This window comes from Girardinichthys multiradiatus, chromosome 2 (genome assembly GCF_021462225.1).
Source record: "Girardinichthys multiradiatus isolate DD_20200921_A chromosome 2, DD_fGirMul_XY1, whole genome shotgun sequence".
Lineage (NCBI taxonomy): Eukaryota > Metazoa > Chordata > Actinopteri > Cyprinodontiformes > Goodeidae > Girardinichthys > Girardinichthys multiradiatus.
In genome coordinates this window covers 47,183,966-47,199,912 of record NC_061795.1, presented here as the reverse complement: position 1 = coordinate 47,199,912, position 15,947 = coordinate 47,183,966, and the positions used below count along the sequence as shown (strand labels likewise).

General features: G+C 41.2%; 1 protein-coding gene across 2 annotated transcripts in view; it reads left to right on the top strand.

Annotated features, from left to right (window-relative positions):
* cpne2 (copine II) overlaps positions 1-15,947 on the top strand; it is a 63,128-nt gene that overhangs the window by 9,141 nt on the left and 38,040 nt on the right. Inside the window, exons 3-10 of one of the 2 annotated variants that reach the window (XM_047385391.1) lie at positions 1,506-1,685; positions 1,900-1,974; positions 3,411-3,482; positions 4,269-4,352; positions 10,589-10,678; positions 10,912-11,010; positions 12,082-12,168; positions 14,819-14,878. In XM_047385391.1, the coding sequence (XP_047241347.1) occupies positions 1,506-1,685; positions 1,900-1,974; positions 3,411-3,482; positions 4,269-4,352; positions 10,589-10,678; positions 10,912-11,010; positions 12,082-12,168; positions 14,819-14,878 (747 nt within the window). The remainder of the gene's footprint in view (positions 1-1,505; positions 1,686-1,899; positions 1,975-3,410; positions 3,483-4,268; positions 4,353-10,588; positions 10,679-10,911; positions 11,011-12,081; positions 12,169-14,818; positions 14,879-15,947) is intronic. The other variant, XM_047385398.1, reaches the window with a different exon arrangement.

Sequence of the window (15,947 nt, the reverse complement as noted above, 5' to 3'; positions counted from 1 at the left end):
TCTGAGGAACATTCCTGTGTCTGAATGCGTTTGTGTGACCTGTTTTTTTTTGTTCTTATGTTGTCTCATCCATGTGATAATAAACATGGGCAGAAGAAAGAGCTGCAGGGGTTAGTTTCATCTCCATGGCCTGGTGTGCCAGGTTCAAATCCACTGTGACACAAATCTAAGATGCACACTTAAGCCTGCTGGGCTGCCATGATGTCCTGATTATTTCCAAGTTTAAACCATGAAGCGCAGCTGCTCTGCTCTTCTTTCCTGCGTCGGACAGAAGGATCAGTGTTGGAAGATCTGAAAGCAGGCAGACGTTAAAACCCTTTTTAACTGCAGGGATACATCTTGAGCCTTTGTGTTCTCGGATTTTCACTCATTACAGTTTCTCCCAGTCAGGAATTTGGCACATTTGGTGACAATCAGCAAGGTGGCTAAATTAAAAGTTCCCCCACAACACCTCAGTCAGGATGAGGTCTGGAGCTTATGGCCCACTCAATGACTGCAAGGCGCCAAGGTCCTGGGGCCGCCAAAGAAGTCCAAATCATAAATCCTCACCGTGCTTGACAGTTGGTATGAGTTGTTTGGTTTTCTCTCATTGTCACAACGCTTTAATGAAATAAGGCATGTGACAATGTAAAACATTTTGCTCCATGCCAGGGAATCAGTGACCCAGCACACAGACAGATGTAATTCATTCTCAGGATGCCGATGCTTCACAGTTGTCATCTCCCTTGTCTCGGTGTGTCGGCCATTTAAACTGCTTCTTCTGCTTGCTGTAGTTCAGAAGTGGTGACAGGCTAAACATGCACTTATCTCATCTAATGGTGGATAAACAGACAGCGAGTCCCCTGTGAGTCAGACTGGAGAGAGGAACACAGCCAGTGTGAATTAGCTATAAATGCACCTTGTTTAGTGGAGTCACAGTGAAGACCATGACTCGTGTTGTCCTTTTAGAGACACCCACATGCTCTGAGATGTCTGTGTCCTGTCTGAGCTGATTTTGTGTGGCGCTGTTGTATATTTAGACAAAACGAAACTCTATGGAGCAAACTGAGCTTTTCTTGTTCTTTTAATTAATTCCTAACAAGTTAACAATGGATTAGTACTAAAATGGCAGTATTTTAAAATCTCATAAATACATAATTAAATAAATAAAACTTATCAATCTCTTTAATATCGTGAACCTGAACAAATCACAAAAAGAGCCTGTTTAATATAAGAAAAATAGTTATTGGTGACGTTGGCTTTAATTCATGACATTAAATCTGAAATTTCATCAATAAATGTTCTCCCAATATCCAGACTATTTTTGTGATTATTTAAAAAATGTGACTGTTGGAGTATCACCGGTAGAGTATGGTACCTCTAGGCAATAAAAGGAGTGAGGAACCACTGAATGATTTTTACATTTGTGTTAAAATACAATATTGTGTTGCTTTTTTCTCATCTTAAAAAACACAGTTGGAATAAATGATAAAACAACTGTTGTGTCTTTGCTTCTGGTGTTTCAGCTGGGACGGACTGAGACAGCAGTGAACAACCTGAACCCAGTGTTTGGGGTGAAGTTCCAGGTGGACTATCACTTCGAAGAGATTCAGAAGCTTCGCTTCGCCATGTTCGATGAAGACAAGTGTGCCACTCAGCTTTATGAACACGACTTCCTGGGAGAATTCATCTGTACACTGGGAGTGGTACTGCAGACCTTTCTGTTTTAAGTTCTGTAATATGATGGATATGGTGACAAGGTGTAGTTTAATAGAGCAACTTAGTGTCTGAATGTAGCAGCCAGTGCATGAAACTACTAGAGTAAGACAAGCCACTGTTACAAAACACCCTGAATTAAGGTCTGGTTTGGTCTCATTGATACCGAACACAGCTGATTCTTTTTTTAAAATTCTTTTCTAGATTGTGTCCAATAAGAAACTTCACAGACCGTTGATATTAGCCAATGGGAAGCCAGCTGGCAAAGGTTCTATTACGGTAAGAATAATAGCCTTCGTAGATGTGTTGTAATACCAATACTTCCATTTACCTGAAAAATAAAACACATTTCAGATACACACAAGTTCCCAAACTACTCTTGCTTTTAGGATAAATCCTTTGGTTCATACAGAGGAATAAAATGATGGCTATAGACTATAGAACCTTCTCTTTTTTGCTAATATTTAGCTTCTACTTGATGAAACTAAAATGCCTGTTTGGGAAATTTTAACATTCGCAGTTTGGCTCTAAAACATTAGTTTTGGCAGTGAAGTGCAGCTTTAAGGATGAACAGAACCATCTGTAAACTTCAGTTCTACTTTAGCTGCTCCTGTATTTTTTGTGTCAGAAATGAATCGTTCAGATTGTGTAGTAGTGAGCCACTGCTCTTTTCTTTGGTTACTTTTCTGTAACCAGACACTGATGTCCAGATTGTACGACTGTAGATCGTATAAATGGCCAAATTCTCAGAGGATTTATGTATTTCACAGCTACAGTCATGGTAGGAAAGTAGACCACATGGTTTGATTTATATATTTAGACGAATGTAGAGTTTATGGGCTGAACGTTGTTGTTTTGGTTCTATCTTTCTTCAATAGATAAAAACACAATAGATTCAATGATGTGTGGTTCTGTTTACATCTAAATAATAAATCATTTTGGACCCTGGTAAAGACCGGATCATTCATATATAATATATATATATATATGATTACTTTGTCTTGTCTTTGTCTTGTTTAATATTAGTAGTAGTCTAACTGTATTATTGACTTTACTCAGACGTACTTTCCGGACAGAATACTTCTACTGGATACTTGATTTTACCTAAATTGTCTTGCAAATTGATTATACACCTTGAACTTCTCACTATTTTGAACATTGCAATATCAAATTTCTGTGTATTTTATTGGGATTTTATATGATAAATCATCACAAATTGTGACATGGAAAGAAAAAGTTACGTTTTTTATTCAGCTGCCCGTCTCCGCTGCTCCTCCAAGCTTGGGATTTTGCATTTTAATCTAACTCTGCTTTAAAGCTCTCCTGACGTTTCTCTCTGACCTGGCTGTTATGCTCCTTGGTCTTCATCTTTGTTCTCCAGTGTTCTCTAACAGTCCTCTGATACTGAGAATAAATGACAGACAAGTGGATTCTATTTACGAATTAGGAGACTTCCGAATGTAATCGGTTGCACTGGATTTAATTCAGGGTAAAGGGGAGGGGAAAACAAATATACTCCACACTTTTCAGATTCTTATTTGTAAACTGTTTAAGAACCACGAATAATTTTCTTCTACTTCACAATTAGGCACAACATTGTGTTGGTTCATTATGTAAAAACCAGTAAAATAAGTATGAGCTGTAACAATAACATAAAACATCTCGATTCTTTGTGTTTGAGTTAAAACTGGTGTTATTCTGTGCGTTTACTTCAGATAACAGCGCAGGAGCTGTCTGACAACAGAATCATCACTTTGACCCTGAGTGGGCGTAAACTGGATAAGAAGGTAGGCAGTCAGAGTCACACACACACACACACTCACACACATGCACACACACTCACACACATGCACACACACGTGCACAAACGGACATACTCAGAAAACTCAAATGCAAACACAAACACGCATCCAGATGAAAACACGCTGCATACTCTTCATACTAATTCAAACACACAAAGCCCACACAGAAAACATTTTCTGCAAATGTTTTAACCACCTGCTTCTTCTTTGTCTTTAAACCTGCTGACATGCAGGTGCAAAGGAAATAAGATTTTCGAAAAGATGCATAAGCAATTCAGGATGTATTATTTTTTCCATTTTAACACTTGTGTGTTTAGCCTTTTATATGCGAGCAAGCTTGAAAATGGAAAAGATTCTTACAATGCCTCTGCTGAACAGAGACATTTAAGCCCTCTGAATAAGCACAATTCATTCATTATGTTTTCATTTGTTTCTTGCAACATTTGATTGCATGCACAGCTTCGTGCTTTGCTTCTATCTATCAGTAAAGCAAAGCTGCCTGAATCGAACAGAATTTAAGCTGAGTGGAGCGGCCGCTGAGCAGAATCTCAGTTTGTTTTCAGCTCATCTGGGTGAATACCTGCTGTGCATCCTCCTGTTAAATCACCATGATGCACTAAAAACTGTAATTGCTGCAGCTGAAATGCGTTTTTGATGAAGGCACTATAAAAATTATAATAATATTCCATTAGAGGTTATTTTAAGAAATTAAGGGTTAGAAGAAATTAAGGAAAATAAGGTTGATCACATTTTTAATTGTGCTCTGTGCAGGACTTCTTTGGAAAATCAGATCCCTACCTGGAGTTTCACAAACAAGGAGAAGATGGTAAATGGATGCTGGTGCACCGGACAGAGGTAAGTCGTTACTGGGAATTAATGTCATTCTGATCTGTGAATCACAAGAGCAGTCATTATCAGCAGCAACAGGTCATAAGAAAGTATGCAGCTCAACTAGTGCCAGTTGAAAAAATACAAGGAGTTTGGTGAAATTAAGACAACAGCGTTATCTTCATAGAGACGACTGTGCCTAAGTGGGAAGATAAATCGCCTTGAATTTGAAAGTTGCGGGTTCGAGCTTCCTCTTGTCACATGTTGTTGTGCCCCTGGGCAAAACACTTAACCTCAAGTTGTCTACTGATCTGCATATCAATGTGTGAATATGTGTGCGATTGGATGAATGTGGCTTTAGTGTACGACCCTTTCAGTGGTGTGATATATAAGTTCAGTCCATCTTAAGTGAACTACCTTTGAGTTTGCAAACATACACAAAATTATGAAAATAAGACCACTCTTAGCTCCCACTAAGTGCTCTTAGCCTGGTAAATGGTGCATATGCATCTGCAAAGTGGGTTTGTTCTATAAGACCAAGAAATAAAGTAAAGTTTAGAAGCTAAAGGTAAGCAAATATTGACTCCATAATGAAGTATCATTAAACGTTCAACTTAACTACATTCAACCAGAAAAAAGCCATTAGGGCCACTAATTACTGTTTACATTTTTAATAGGGACACACTCACAGTGGCCCTCATATAAAAAGCATGAGGACAACTGGTACGGGCGTATGGGGAGAAAGGGCATGTCTGGTCATTTTTCTGCTTATTTTGGCATGTAGTAATTCGTTAATGAGATGGGAACCTTGTGTTCTGATCATTTTTGTTCTCAAATCTACACCAGTTGTTAATACATGAGGGCCTTTATAGAAGGACTGCAACATGTTTTTAAAATGGGTGGGACCCATCAATCATCAATGAACGTGTTGTGTCAAGTTAGACTTCACCACCACCCGTGATCCAACACAGATTTATCTCCATGGTGCATTCAAGTCAAATTGTATGCTACAATATCTATATTGAAACAACTCCAAATGAACAAATTAATATTTTTTTATTATCAGTTGTCACCTTAGTGTCATCTAGCACTTCCTAAATAACATCCTTGACCATTTTTAAATAATTATATTTTTGTAAATTTGTTTTCATAAAATCTGACCAAAAAATCCTAAAATGTTAACACAGTCTTAAACTAAACCTCTGTGGAAGCAAAATGTAAAATCAGGGGTGGCTCTTTGCCGTTCAGGGAACTATTTCTCTCATCATAGTTTGTTTTTATTTTCTTTATTTCTGTTTTTATTTCTAGTTGAGGGTTTTAGTGTCTGTCTCTTCTGATCTGTCGCTGACCAGGCCTATGAGTTAATGAATAAGTCTGAGCATTTATGGGATGTGCTGACTTCCTCCTTATGTTCAACACTACCTGGTTTCTTAATGAATCGTTTTTTTAGTTCAAACAGTCATGAAAGCTAAGTGTGTCTAAGTCTTAAACATCAGCAGTCTTCCTATTTAATTTCAGCCCGACCTCTGGGGTGCTGCTGTCTTTAGTACTGGACAGTAAGTTTGACCTTGTTGTTAATTGAAAACCTAAGAAACCAAAGATGCAGCAGTAGAGTAGTTTCACAATAAAATCATGCATGCTTTATTAGCTATTAATGTGGTGTAAAACAGCTTCATAAGCATCTGGAGATTTTGGAAGAAACCTTGCTGTTCCAGGTGTCACATCCATTGCTGTGGCTAAAGATGAGGTCCGGGCAGATATAATGCCAACGGCACTTTAAAGGAAAAATATTTCAAAAATGTGCAACGAGCAACAAAAAAGGGCAGACCAAAAAAACAGGAACAATGATGCTAAGCACAGCATCACCTGTAGAGAGGATCCTGTCAGCTGAACCAGAGGGTCTGATCACAGAATAACTTATTAATGGAAACTTGTCCTAAAATAATGCAGAATTTTTTCTGTTCCATTTGTGTGTAAAAGCTAATCAGCCAAAAAAGTTGCACACTAGCTGTTTTCTGCATAAGACAGACGGTTGCATTGACTGAATTGCACCTTAACTCAGGTCATATGACATTGTTAGCCAATACATTTCCTAAATGACTTGTTTAATGATTTTGATTTGATTTTTAGATACAGTGATGCATTCACACACTGAATGTGGCATGTCACTTTTTCTTTTGTGTTGTTCCTGTCAATGGTTGTGGTGGGTTTGGACCAAAACGCAGATAAACACTGGGCAGCAGCATGATGATAGATAAGGTTATTCTTTTAATTAAATAAGGCTTCCAAAAACTTACACAAGTTCCCAACAAGGTAGTGCAGAGAGTCACCAGAGAAACAACAGGGTAGTTAACAGGAAGAAGCAGCAAATGACAATGAGAAACAGTGAGCTTTAAAACTGGGGGAAGTACAATATGGAACCAATGAGAAAGGGAGGCAAGTAATTAGATGGATGCTGAACAGGTGTGAGGATAAGCTGCAAAGAACTGAGGGGGAATGAATCTGAGAAGACTAATTAACAGGGAAACAAAGACTGTACTTCCTGAGGCAACTCAAGAAGTTCAACCTTCCACAGGAGCTGCTGGTCATCTTCTACACTGCCATCATTCAATCTGTCCTGTCTTCATCCATCTCAGTGTGGTTTGGCTCATCCACAAAACAGGACAGGTCCAGACTGCAACGAATAATCAGGACTGCAGAGAGAATAATCAGGGCTGACCTTCCCTCCATCCAAGACTTATACAGGTCTAGGGTCAAGAAAAGAACTGCTAAAATCTCTGCCGACCCCACACACCCTGCACACAAACTGTTCAGAGTTTTACCTTCAGGTGGCGCTACAGAGCACTGTTCACTAAAACCAGCTGCCACAGAGACAGTTTCTTCCCCCAGGCTGTTTCTCTGATGAACATTCAATAGAGTACAAAACAACAGCATACAGATGTTGCAAATGCACCTTTTTTATTAGATATGTGTATATTGTACATTGTAAAGTGTTGCCCCCCAGCTCAGCCGTCTCATGTCGGGGTTTACCCCAGTGGATGAGAGGGTCGCATCCCTGCGCCTTCGGGTTGGGGACAGGGGTCTGACTGTCGTTTCGGCCTACGGGCCGAGCGGTAGTGCGGAGTACCCGGCCTTCTTGGTGTCCCTGTCGGGGGTGCTGGATAGTGCCCCTCCAGGGGACTCCATTATTCTGCTGGGGGACTTCAACGCCCACGTGGGAAACGACAGGGACACCTGGAGAGGATTGATCGGGAGGAATGGCCTCCCCGATCTGAACCCGAGTGGTGCTTTGTTATTGGACTTCTGTGCTAGTCACAGATTGTCCATAATGAACACCATGTTCAAACATAAGGGTGTCCATCAGTGCACTTGGCACCAGGACACCCTAGGCAGGAGGTCGATGATCCACTTTGTTATCGTATCGTCAGACCTTCGGCCGCATGTTTTGGACACTCGGTTGAAGAGAGGGGCTGAGCTGTCCACTGATCACCACCTGGTGGTGAGTTGGATCCGCTGGAGGAGGAGAAAGCCGGACAGACTTGGCAGGCCCAAGCGCATAGTGAGGGTCTGCGGGGAATGTCTGGCGGAGCCCTTGGCCAGGGATGTATTCAACTCCCACCTCCGGGAGAACTTTGACCAGATTTCAGGGGATGTTGGAGACATAGAGTCCGAATGGACCATGTTCTCCGCATCTATTGTCGATGCTGCTGCCCGTAGCTGCGGCCGTAAGGTCTGCGCTGCCTGTCACGGTGGCAATTCCAGAACCCGGTGTTGGACACCGGCAGTAAGGGATGCTGTCAAGCTGAAGAAGGAGTCCTATCGGCTGTGGTTGGCTTGTGGGACTCCTGAGGCAGCTGACGGGTACCATGAGGCCAAGCGTGCCACGGCCCGGGCGGTGGCAGAGGCAAAAAAGAAAGGCCTGGGAAGAGTTTGATGAGGCCATGGAGAAGGACAACTGGTTGGCCTCGAAGCGATTCTGGCAAAACATCCGGCACCTCAGGAGGGAGAAGCAGTGCTTCGCCAACACTGTTTATAGTGGGGGTGGGAGTACTTCGAGGACCTCCTCAATCCTGCCATCACGCATTCCCTGGTGGAAACAGAGGCTGGGGATTCAGGGTTGGACACTTTCATCACCCAGGCTGAAGTCACCGAGGTGATTAAAAAGCTCTGTGGTGGCAAAGCTTCGGGGGTGGATGAGATCCGCCCTGAGTACCTCAAATCTCTGGATGTTGTGGGGCTGTCATGGTTGACACGCCTCTTCAACGTTGCGTGGCGGTCGGGGACAATGCCTCTGGACGTGCAGACTGGATTGGTGGTCCCCCTTCATAAGTCGGGTGACCGGAGGGTGTGTTCCAACTACAGGGGGATCACACTCCTCAGCCTCCCTGGTAAGGCCTACGCCAGAGTATTGAAGAGGAGAGTCCGGCCGATACTCGAACCTCGGCTTCAGGAGGAGCAGTGTGGTTTTTGTCCCGGCCGTGGAACACTGGACCAGCTCTACACTCTCTACAGGGTACTCAAGGGTTCATGAGAGTTTGCCCAACCGGTCCACATGTGTTTTGTGGACCTGGAGAAAGCATTCGACTGTGTCCCTCGTGATGCCCTGTGGGGGGTGCTCCAGGAGTATGGAATTGGGGGCCCTTTATTAGGTGCCATCCGGTCCCTTTACAAGCGGAGCAGGAGTTTGGTCCGCATTGCCAGCAGTAAGTCGGACCTGTTCCTGGTGCATGTTGGACTCCGACAGGGCTGCCCTTTGTCACCGGTCCTGTTCATAACTTTTTTGGACAGGATTTCTAGACGCAGCCAAGGGCCGGAGGGGGTCTGGTTTGGGGACCAGTGGATTTCGTCTCTTCTTTTTGCAGATGACGTGGTCCTGCTGGCCCCCTCTAGCCAAGACCTACAGCATGCGCTGGGGCGGGTTTGCGGCTGGGATGAGGATCAGCTCCTCCAAGTCAGAGGCCATGGTACTCGACCGGAAAACGGTGGCTTGTCTTCTTCAGGTTGGAGGGGAGTTCCTGCTTCAAGTGGAGGAGTTCAAGTATCTCGGGGTCTTGTTCACAAGTGAGGGAAGAATGGAGCGGGAGATCGACAGACGGATCGGTGCGGCTGCCGCAGTAATGGGAGCGCTGTGCCGGTCCGTTGTGGTGAAGAGAGATCTGAGCCGAAAAGCGAAGCTCTCGATTTATCGGTCGGTCTACGTTCCTACCCTCACCTAAGGCCATGAACTTTGGGTCATGACCGAAAGAACGAGATCCCGGATACAAGCGGCTGAAATGAGCTTCCTCCGTAGGGTGGCCGGGCACTCCCTTAGAGATAGGGTGAGGAGCTCGGCCATCCAGGAGGGGCTCGGAGTAGAGCCGCTGCTCCTCCACATCGAGAGGATCCAGTTGAGGTGGCTCGGGCATCTATACTGGATGCCTCCTGGACGTCTTCCTTGGAAGGAGTCCCAGGGGACGGCCCAGGACACACTGAAGGGACTATGTCTCTCGTCTGGCCTGGGAATGCCTTGGGCTCCCCCCGGAGGAGCTGGAGGAGGTGTCTGGGGAGAGGGACATCTGGGTGCCTCTGCTGAGTCTGCTGCTCCCGCGACCCGGTCCCGGATAAAGCGGAAGACGACGAGTACGAGTACAAAGACTAAATAACAAAACTCAGGGAACAGATCTAGGGAACCCACAACAAACAAAAGATTAGGAATCAGGAAAGTAAGAACTAACAAAGTAGTCTGAGGACATAAAGGAAAACTAACAGGAAAAGTAAAAGAACAAACACTAAGTAACTGACAGCAACTAATGACCGGACAGAAAGGAAATAAACATGAGAGCCTAAAAAAAAGAGAACTATACTAAATTGACAATCCTGGGGAAAAAACTACATCTAAAGTAACAGTAAACAGAAGGGACTAAAAGACCTCGGGAAAAGGAACTAACTAACAAAGCTAAGTAGCATTGACCTGCTGGGGAATATGAGTAAACATATAAACACAAGGATCTAAGAAGAAACAGTAAAAAAAAATAAACTAAAAACCCACAGAAAAAGTAAACAAAAACAAAACCCAAAATGTCAGATCCTCTGTTTCCCTTTTTTTGTTTTTTTCATAAGATGCTCTAAAATAGGAAGGGGCCCTAGCGGTCCCACCAGCCCTACCGGCTCCATGAAGTCCGCGGTCCTTGCCTTGAAATGATTTATTTCTTTTTTTTTTATAAAGAAAGGTTTTAACAGTTTTGCTGCTGTTTTTTTTAATGATTCTGTTTCTGTGACTTCAGGTCATAAAGAACACATTAGACCCGGTGTGGAAACCTTTCACTGTGCCTCTCATTTCTCTCTGCAATGGAGATGTGGATAGAAGCATTAAGGTTGGTCCTTGTCTGCCTGAAAACTGACTTCTTTATTCATTTAGTCAGCTTTGCTGTTTCATTCATACCTCACATTTATTACTAAAAAAACAAAAAAGCAAGCTGTGAAAGCTCCTGGAGAGTGGTGAAGCAGTTTGTTCTTGCTTAGAGAAGATACAAAGAAAAAGGACACAGGAATGAGTTTCTCCAAGCAAACAAGTCAGGCTGATCCAGTGATTTGTGCTCATGGACAGGTGCTGTGTTATGATTACGATAATGATGGAGGCCATGACTTCATTGGAGAGTTTCAGACCACAGTTTCCAAGATGAGTGAAGCACAGAACTCGGTGGAGGTAAACACTGACATTATTGTTGCTATGTTTGTGCCACATGTCTGCAATGTCCTTGAGTGTCTCTAAAATCATCATTTGGTTATACTTAACACTATCTGAACCTCAGTGATCCTGCCAGGTTAGAATTGCAAAAAGTCTTAAATCATACAACATTTCTCTATTTCTTTCAAACAGAGCGTCTTTCTTGCAATCTTTATAAGTGGTCAAAAACCAAATTCAGTTTAGTCACATCTTTTGCTAATAATCATGGTCACAGATGCAGGTTTTCTCTCCTCTGACAAGTATCCCTCCTGTTTCTGGTCAGCTGAAGATGTAAAGATGTCCAGATCAGAGCACAGTGCACTCATTAGCAGCTCCCCGTGTCTTCTGTGTGTGGATGTGTCAAAGCAGCCTTGTGGCTTGTTCTCCCACTGACTCCCTTCATGTGTGATAATGAACTGGGTGTCTGTGTGTTTGTGTCTCTGTGTGTGTGTGTGTGTGTTGTGGGGGGGGTTATAAGCAAATAGCGACACTGGCAGGATGGAAAGATAGTGGATAAAAATGCTGAGAAAGAAATGAGAGTTGGAAAAGAATGAGACGTGCTTTTGAGATGGAGAACAGCCTTTAGATGAGCTGGAGTAACACGTCAGAACATTTAAAGCTACCTGTTGTGAATCAGCCCCTGTGTTTTTGTGCAGTGTGTGTCTCAAGCGTCTTTTCTGATCAAATACTCTAATTTAAAGTGTCACTCTGTGACTTTTTTCACTGTAGTAAAAGTAGTCCTACTCATTTTGTCACTTTAACCAAACTTTTTTTCTTAATAGACATAGGTGACCATATGACGAGTCTTCAGTGCCAGCAGATAGTACAGTTGGCATATAATATATCTCTGAGTTTGACAGTCCAGTTGAAGTTACTGTAGGCGGCTTCTGGAAACTTGCTAATCCCAGTCACAGCCTCTCAGTCAGATCCCCGTCTCCTCTTTCCAACTTTGCTGTCATCTGTTCTCTTTCTCGTTTTAAATTTGTCCTCTGTTTCGGACTCTTAGTTTTTTCTTTCCTGATAGTTCCTCTCACATCTTTTCACTCTTAGGTGGAGTTTGACTGCATCAATCCCAAGAAACAAAAAAAGAAGAAAAACTACAAAAACTCAGGAGTCATCATCATTAGGTCCTGTAAGGTGAGGATGGATGGATGGATGGATGGATGGATGGATGGATGGATGAAAGGAAGAAAGGTATGTATGGCATAATGACTTCTGTTGGCTTGTTAAAAGAAAAGCTGGTCGGCTGGATGCATTTATAGAGGAACTATTTTCCTTCAGAGGACTATGTCCAGTGGGTTATCAGTCAGTATTATTCTTATTAAAAGAAAGTTCTGGGCTTTGACAGTACTTGGGCCAATACAGTATTCTGTCCATGGAATCACATATTAAACACATATTCACATTCAGCTGATCGTCTGTCCATCATGTGTTCTTGAAACAACTGAAATGCAGAAGGCCTGAAATGACTTTACAGGCAATGAGCAAACCGAACCTTCACCAGGTAGCATGAAATGACTTGAATAGAGGATCAGACAAATACGGTCATAACTGGTTGAATAAAAAATCTTTTTATGGTGGCCTACATTTATCCTTCCACAATCTACTGTATCTTCAACGTCCCCCTGAGGGAAGGAGGTTTTAGTCCAAGAGTTTATGGTACATGGCCTTGTCCAGTGTTCATTCACTATGAGAAAGTCATCTTGTACTCTTGTGAGATAAAACACCACCAATATATACATCTTCCATCTCCATGCCTGATTGTGGAAATGTGGTTCTTCCGGTCATACTTAGCATTTCTGTTCCTCCAGACATGTTGTGTTAAGCTGATACCAAAGACCTTGATGTTGGTTTCTTTTGACCACAATTCTAAATTGTAAGGGTTTATGTTAATTTTATTGATTGAGGCTTACAGCCAAAAATTAGAAGTATGGCAAAAGACCATTTAGAAAAAAATGTCATTACAGAAATGTGGGTCTATTGAAAAAAAGGACTGTGCATTATATTATAATTATATTCGTTTGTTTTTTGCCTGAATTACTGCATAAGTGCAGCATGACATGGAGGCGATCAGCCTGTAGCTCTGCTTTATTAAGTTTTTGTTATAAATTAATATTCAACTTTTCTGTTTTCTGGGCTTTTATTAGTATAAATACATAATAAAAATTAAGAAATAAACAGTGGAACAGCTTTTTAAAGGACTTTTATATTTTAAAACATTGATCAATTCTTTTGCATTTTTAGTGTATACTGAGTCACTGAATGAAATAACTGAAATGAACTTTTCAGTGGTATTCCGGTTTATTGGGATAAACCTGTAGTTGTGGATTGATCCCTCACCATTCTTATGATCATCTTCATCCCATCAGGAAAGATCTAGCATTAGAACTCCAGACGGGGTGTGATTGATGATCATTTTACCAATATTTGTACCAGTAGTTGTTACCATCTTGCCAAGCTTCTTTGGTCTTGCCCTTGATGGTGGAGAGGTTGGAATGGGAGAAATGTGTTCTGTAGAGGGATATGCTTAAAACAAATAACGGGTTGAGATCAGGAGCATCTTTCATTGATTGACCAACAGATCTGTGTAAAATATCAGCCTAAAACTGATGTTTGGGAGCCAGAATTTTGAGTTGAGATAATATACATTTTTACACAATTAATAACCTTAAATTAACCATTTTTTAAATCAGTGTATAGACCGGGTTCAGCAACCTTTACAGTCCCTAAAAGCCATTTTTACCTTCTGTCCAGCTAAACAAAATTTCATTGGAGCCACAAAAGCAACATGCCTGTTTGAAACAATATGCTTGGTTTTATACCTACTTTAGAAGATTTGTTTAGGTTTTAATGTGAGAAAACAATTGTATGTTTGTTTTTCAGTTTAATACATTTTCTTTAATTTTTATATGCAGAAAGAGGAAAAAAACACTTAATAAAAAATATTCCTTACCCCATTAGTGTCATTGTTTGTGAAAATGTTTACATGAAAACGCAAGGGAAAATGCTTAATCTAGATTTTCAAAATAACTGTTATATTTTAAAACATTGCTCAATTCTTTTGCATTTTTGGCCAACGTCATTAAGAACCACAGAGTTGGCTGCAGACTCCTAGTATAGACAAATAAGTGATTTAGACACATACAGTATTTCTTCTTTAATGAATAAAACTGAACGTAAATGTTTTCTTTAACTTTGTCTCAGTACATCTTCATTTGAGTTAAGATTGTTGCCTTAAGCTAAGAACTTAGATTTTTGGACACACTGAAATAACGAAGCCAGGGGAAACAGAATTAACTTGCGTGAATAACCAGTTTTACCTCCTCACGCTTGCCCCAATCGTCACACTCCTAATTGGCCCTTTATCAGACCTGCTTGCCAAAAACTAATTAGAGCTGGAGCTTGGAGCGACAGGCGACACATAAAGCTGAAACATGGAGTCTTTAGCTGCCTATTAAAACAGCATTAAAGCTGTGTGCATGACAAGCTCTCATAATTGATTACTTTTCTTCATCCTGGCTGTTTTCATTATGAACAAGCCTTTGTGCAGAAACGCACAACAGATAAAGAAAGGTGCTAATATAGTAATTTTATTTACTGGCTAACAACAAGGATTATTGATGGTAGAATCCAGGCAAACGTTTGTTTTAACTTGAATGGCAATTCTGCTCAAATTTTAATACATAATAAATCTTTGCATTCAGAAGGAAAACATATTTTTATCAAGGGTTTATGGTAGAAAAAGGTTGAAAAACACAACATAAGCCTGCTCTTCTTCTGATTTCAGATTGCACACGATTATACCTTTCTGGATTACATACTGGGAGGATGCCAGCTCATGTTTACAGTGAGTACGATGTCAGCATTATGCTCTCGATGTCAGTTAGCCTTTGTTCCCTTTTCAGCATCTGCAGTGTTGTGATAATGAGATACATGTTTCTGCTTGCTCTGCTCTCAAAAATGGATGGAAAACATTCACATTTTCTATTTTCATCCCCTGGGGTTGCAGCTGGATTGTAGTCATTTACATACAGAGAGGGAGGAGGCACCGAGTGAAGGGAAATAAGTGCACTAGGGGAGAAATTGAGTTATTATAAATGCTAGAATATGCAAAAAACAGTTACATTCAAAAATAAAAAGTGATTTCAAATAAATGAATGTTCGTGATTTTCACATTGGGGTTGGAGAGAAACTGTGGATTCCAGACAGAGGTGAGAGGAAGCATCTTGGTTTATTTTTGTCTCCTGTCAGGAGAAACCTGTGTTCCTGATCATATCCCATTTTTTTTGTAACCCTATGAGAGAAGCTTCCTTTATAATGGCCATCCTAAGTCACAAACATTGAGCTTTTTATGCTCTCATTCTGGGTGAAAACACAGACACAAACATTTTTCCTTCTCCACCCTTCGCATAATGCTCCAGGTTTTCAAAGCAGATTTAGCAACATATGGATCATTTGGTGTGCTACATTCTCTTTCTGGTTGGGATTCCGATATTTTAGACAAAAACTGCAGGGTTACAATCTCACTACGCGTTATGTACTGCTGCTGTTTCATCCCCTAGTTATTGATATCTCCAAATGTTTGTCATCATAGAGAATATTTTGCTTTCATTGTCACAGTGGACCCGAACATAAAAGCACTGATCTGAAAAACAAATTGTGTTAAAAACTGGACCAAAACGTGCTTCAAGAAAGTCTGAGGTTAAGGGTGTGGATACATGGGAATTTGTGGTTTTTGGACTTTTTGTCACAGTTACATGTTTTAGATTTACAAACCTGTTTTATTATTAGACAAAAGAAACCCAGGTAAATATAAAAAGCTGTTTTAAAATAACCATCTAATTTATTAATGGGAAAAAAGTATCCAAACTAATCTGACCTTGTGTGAACAAGTAATCTTTCCCTTTGTTAAATCA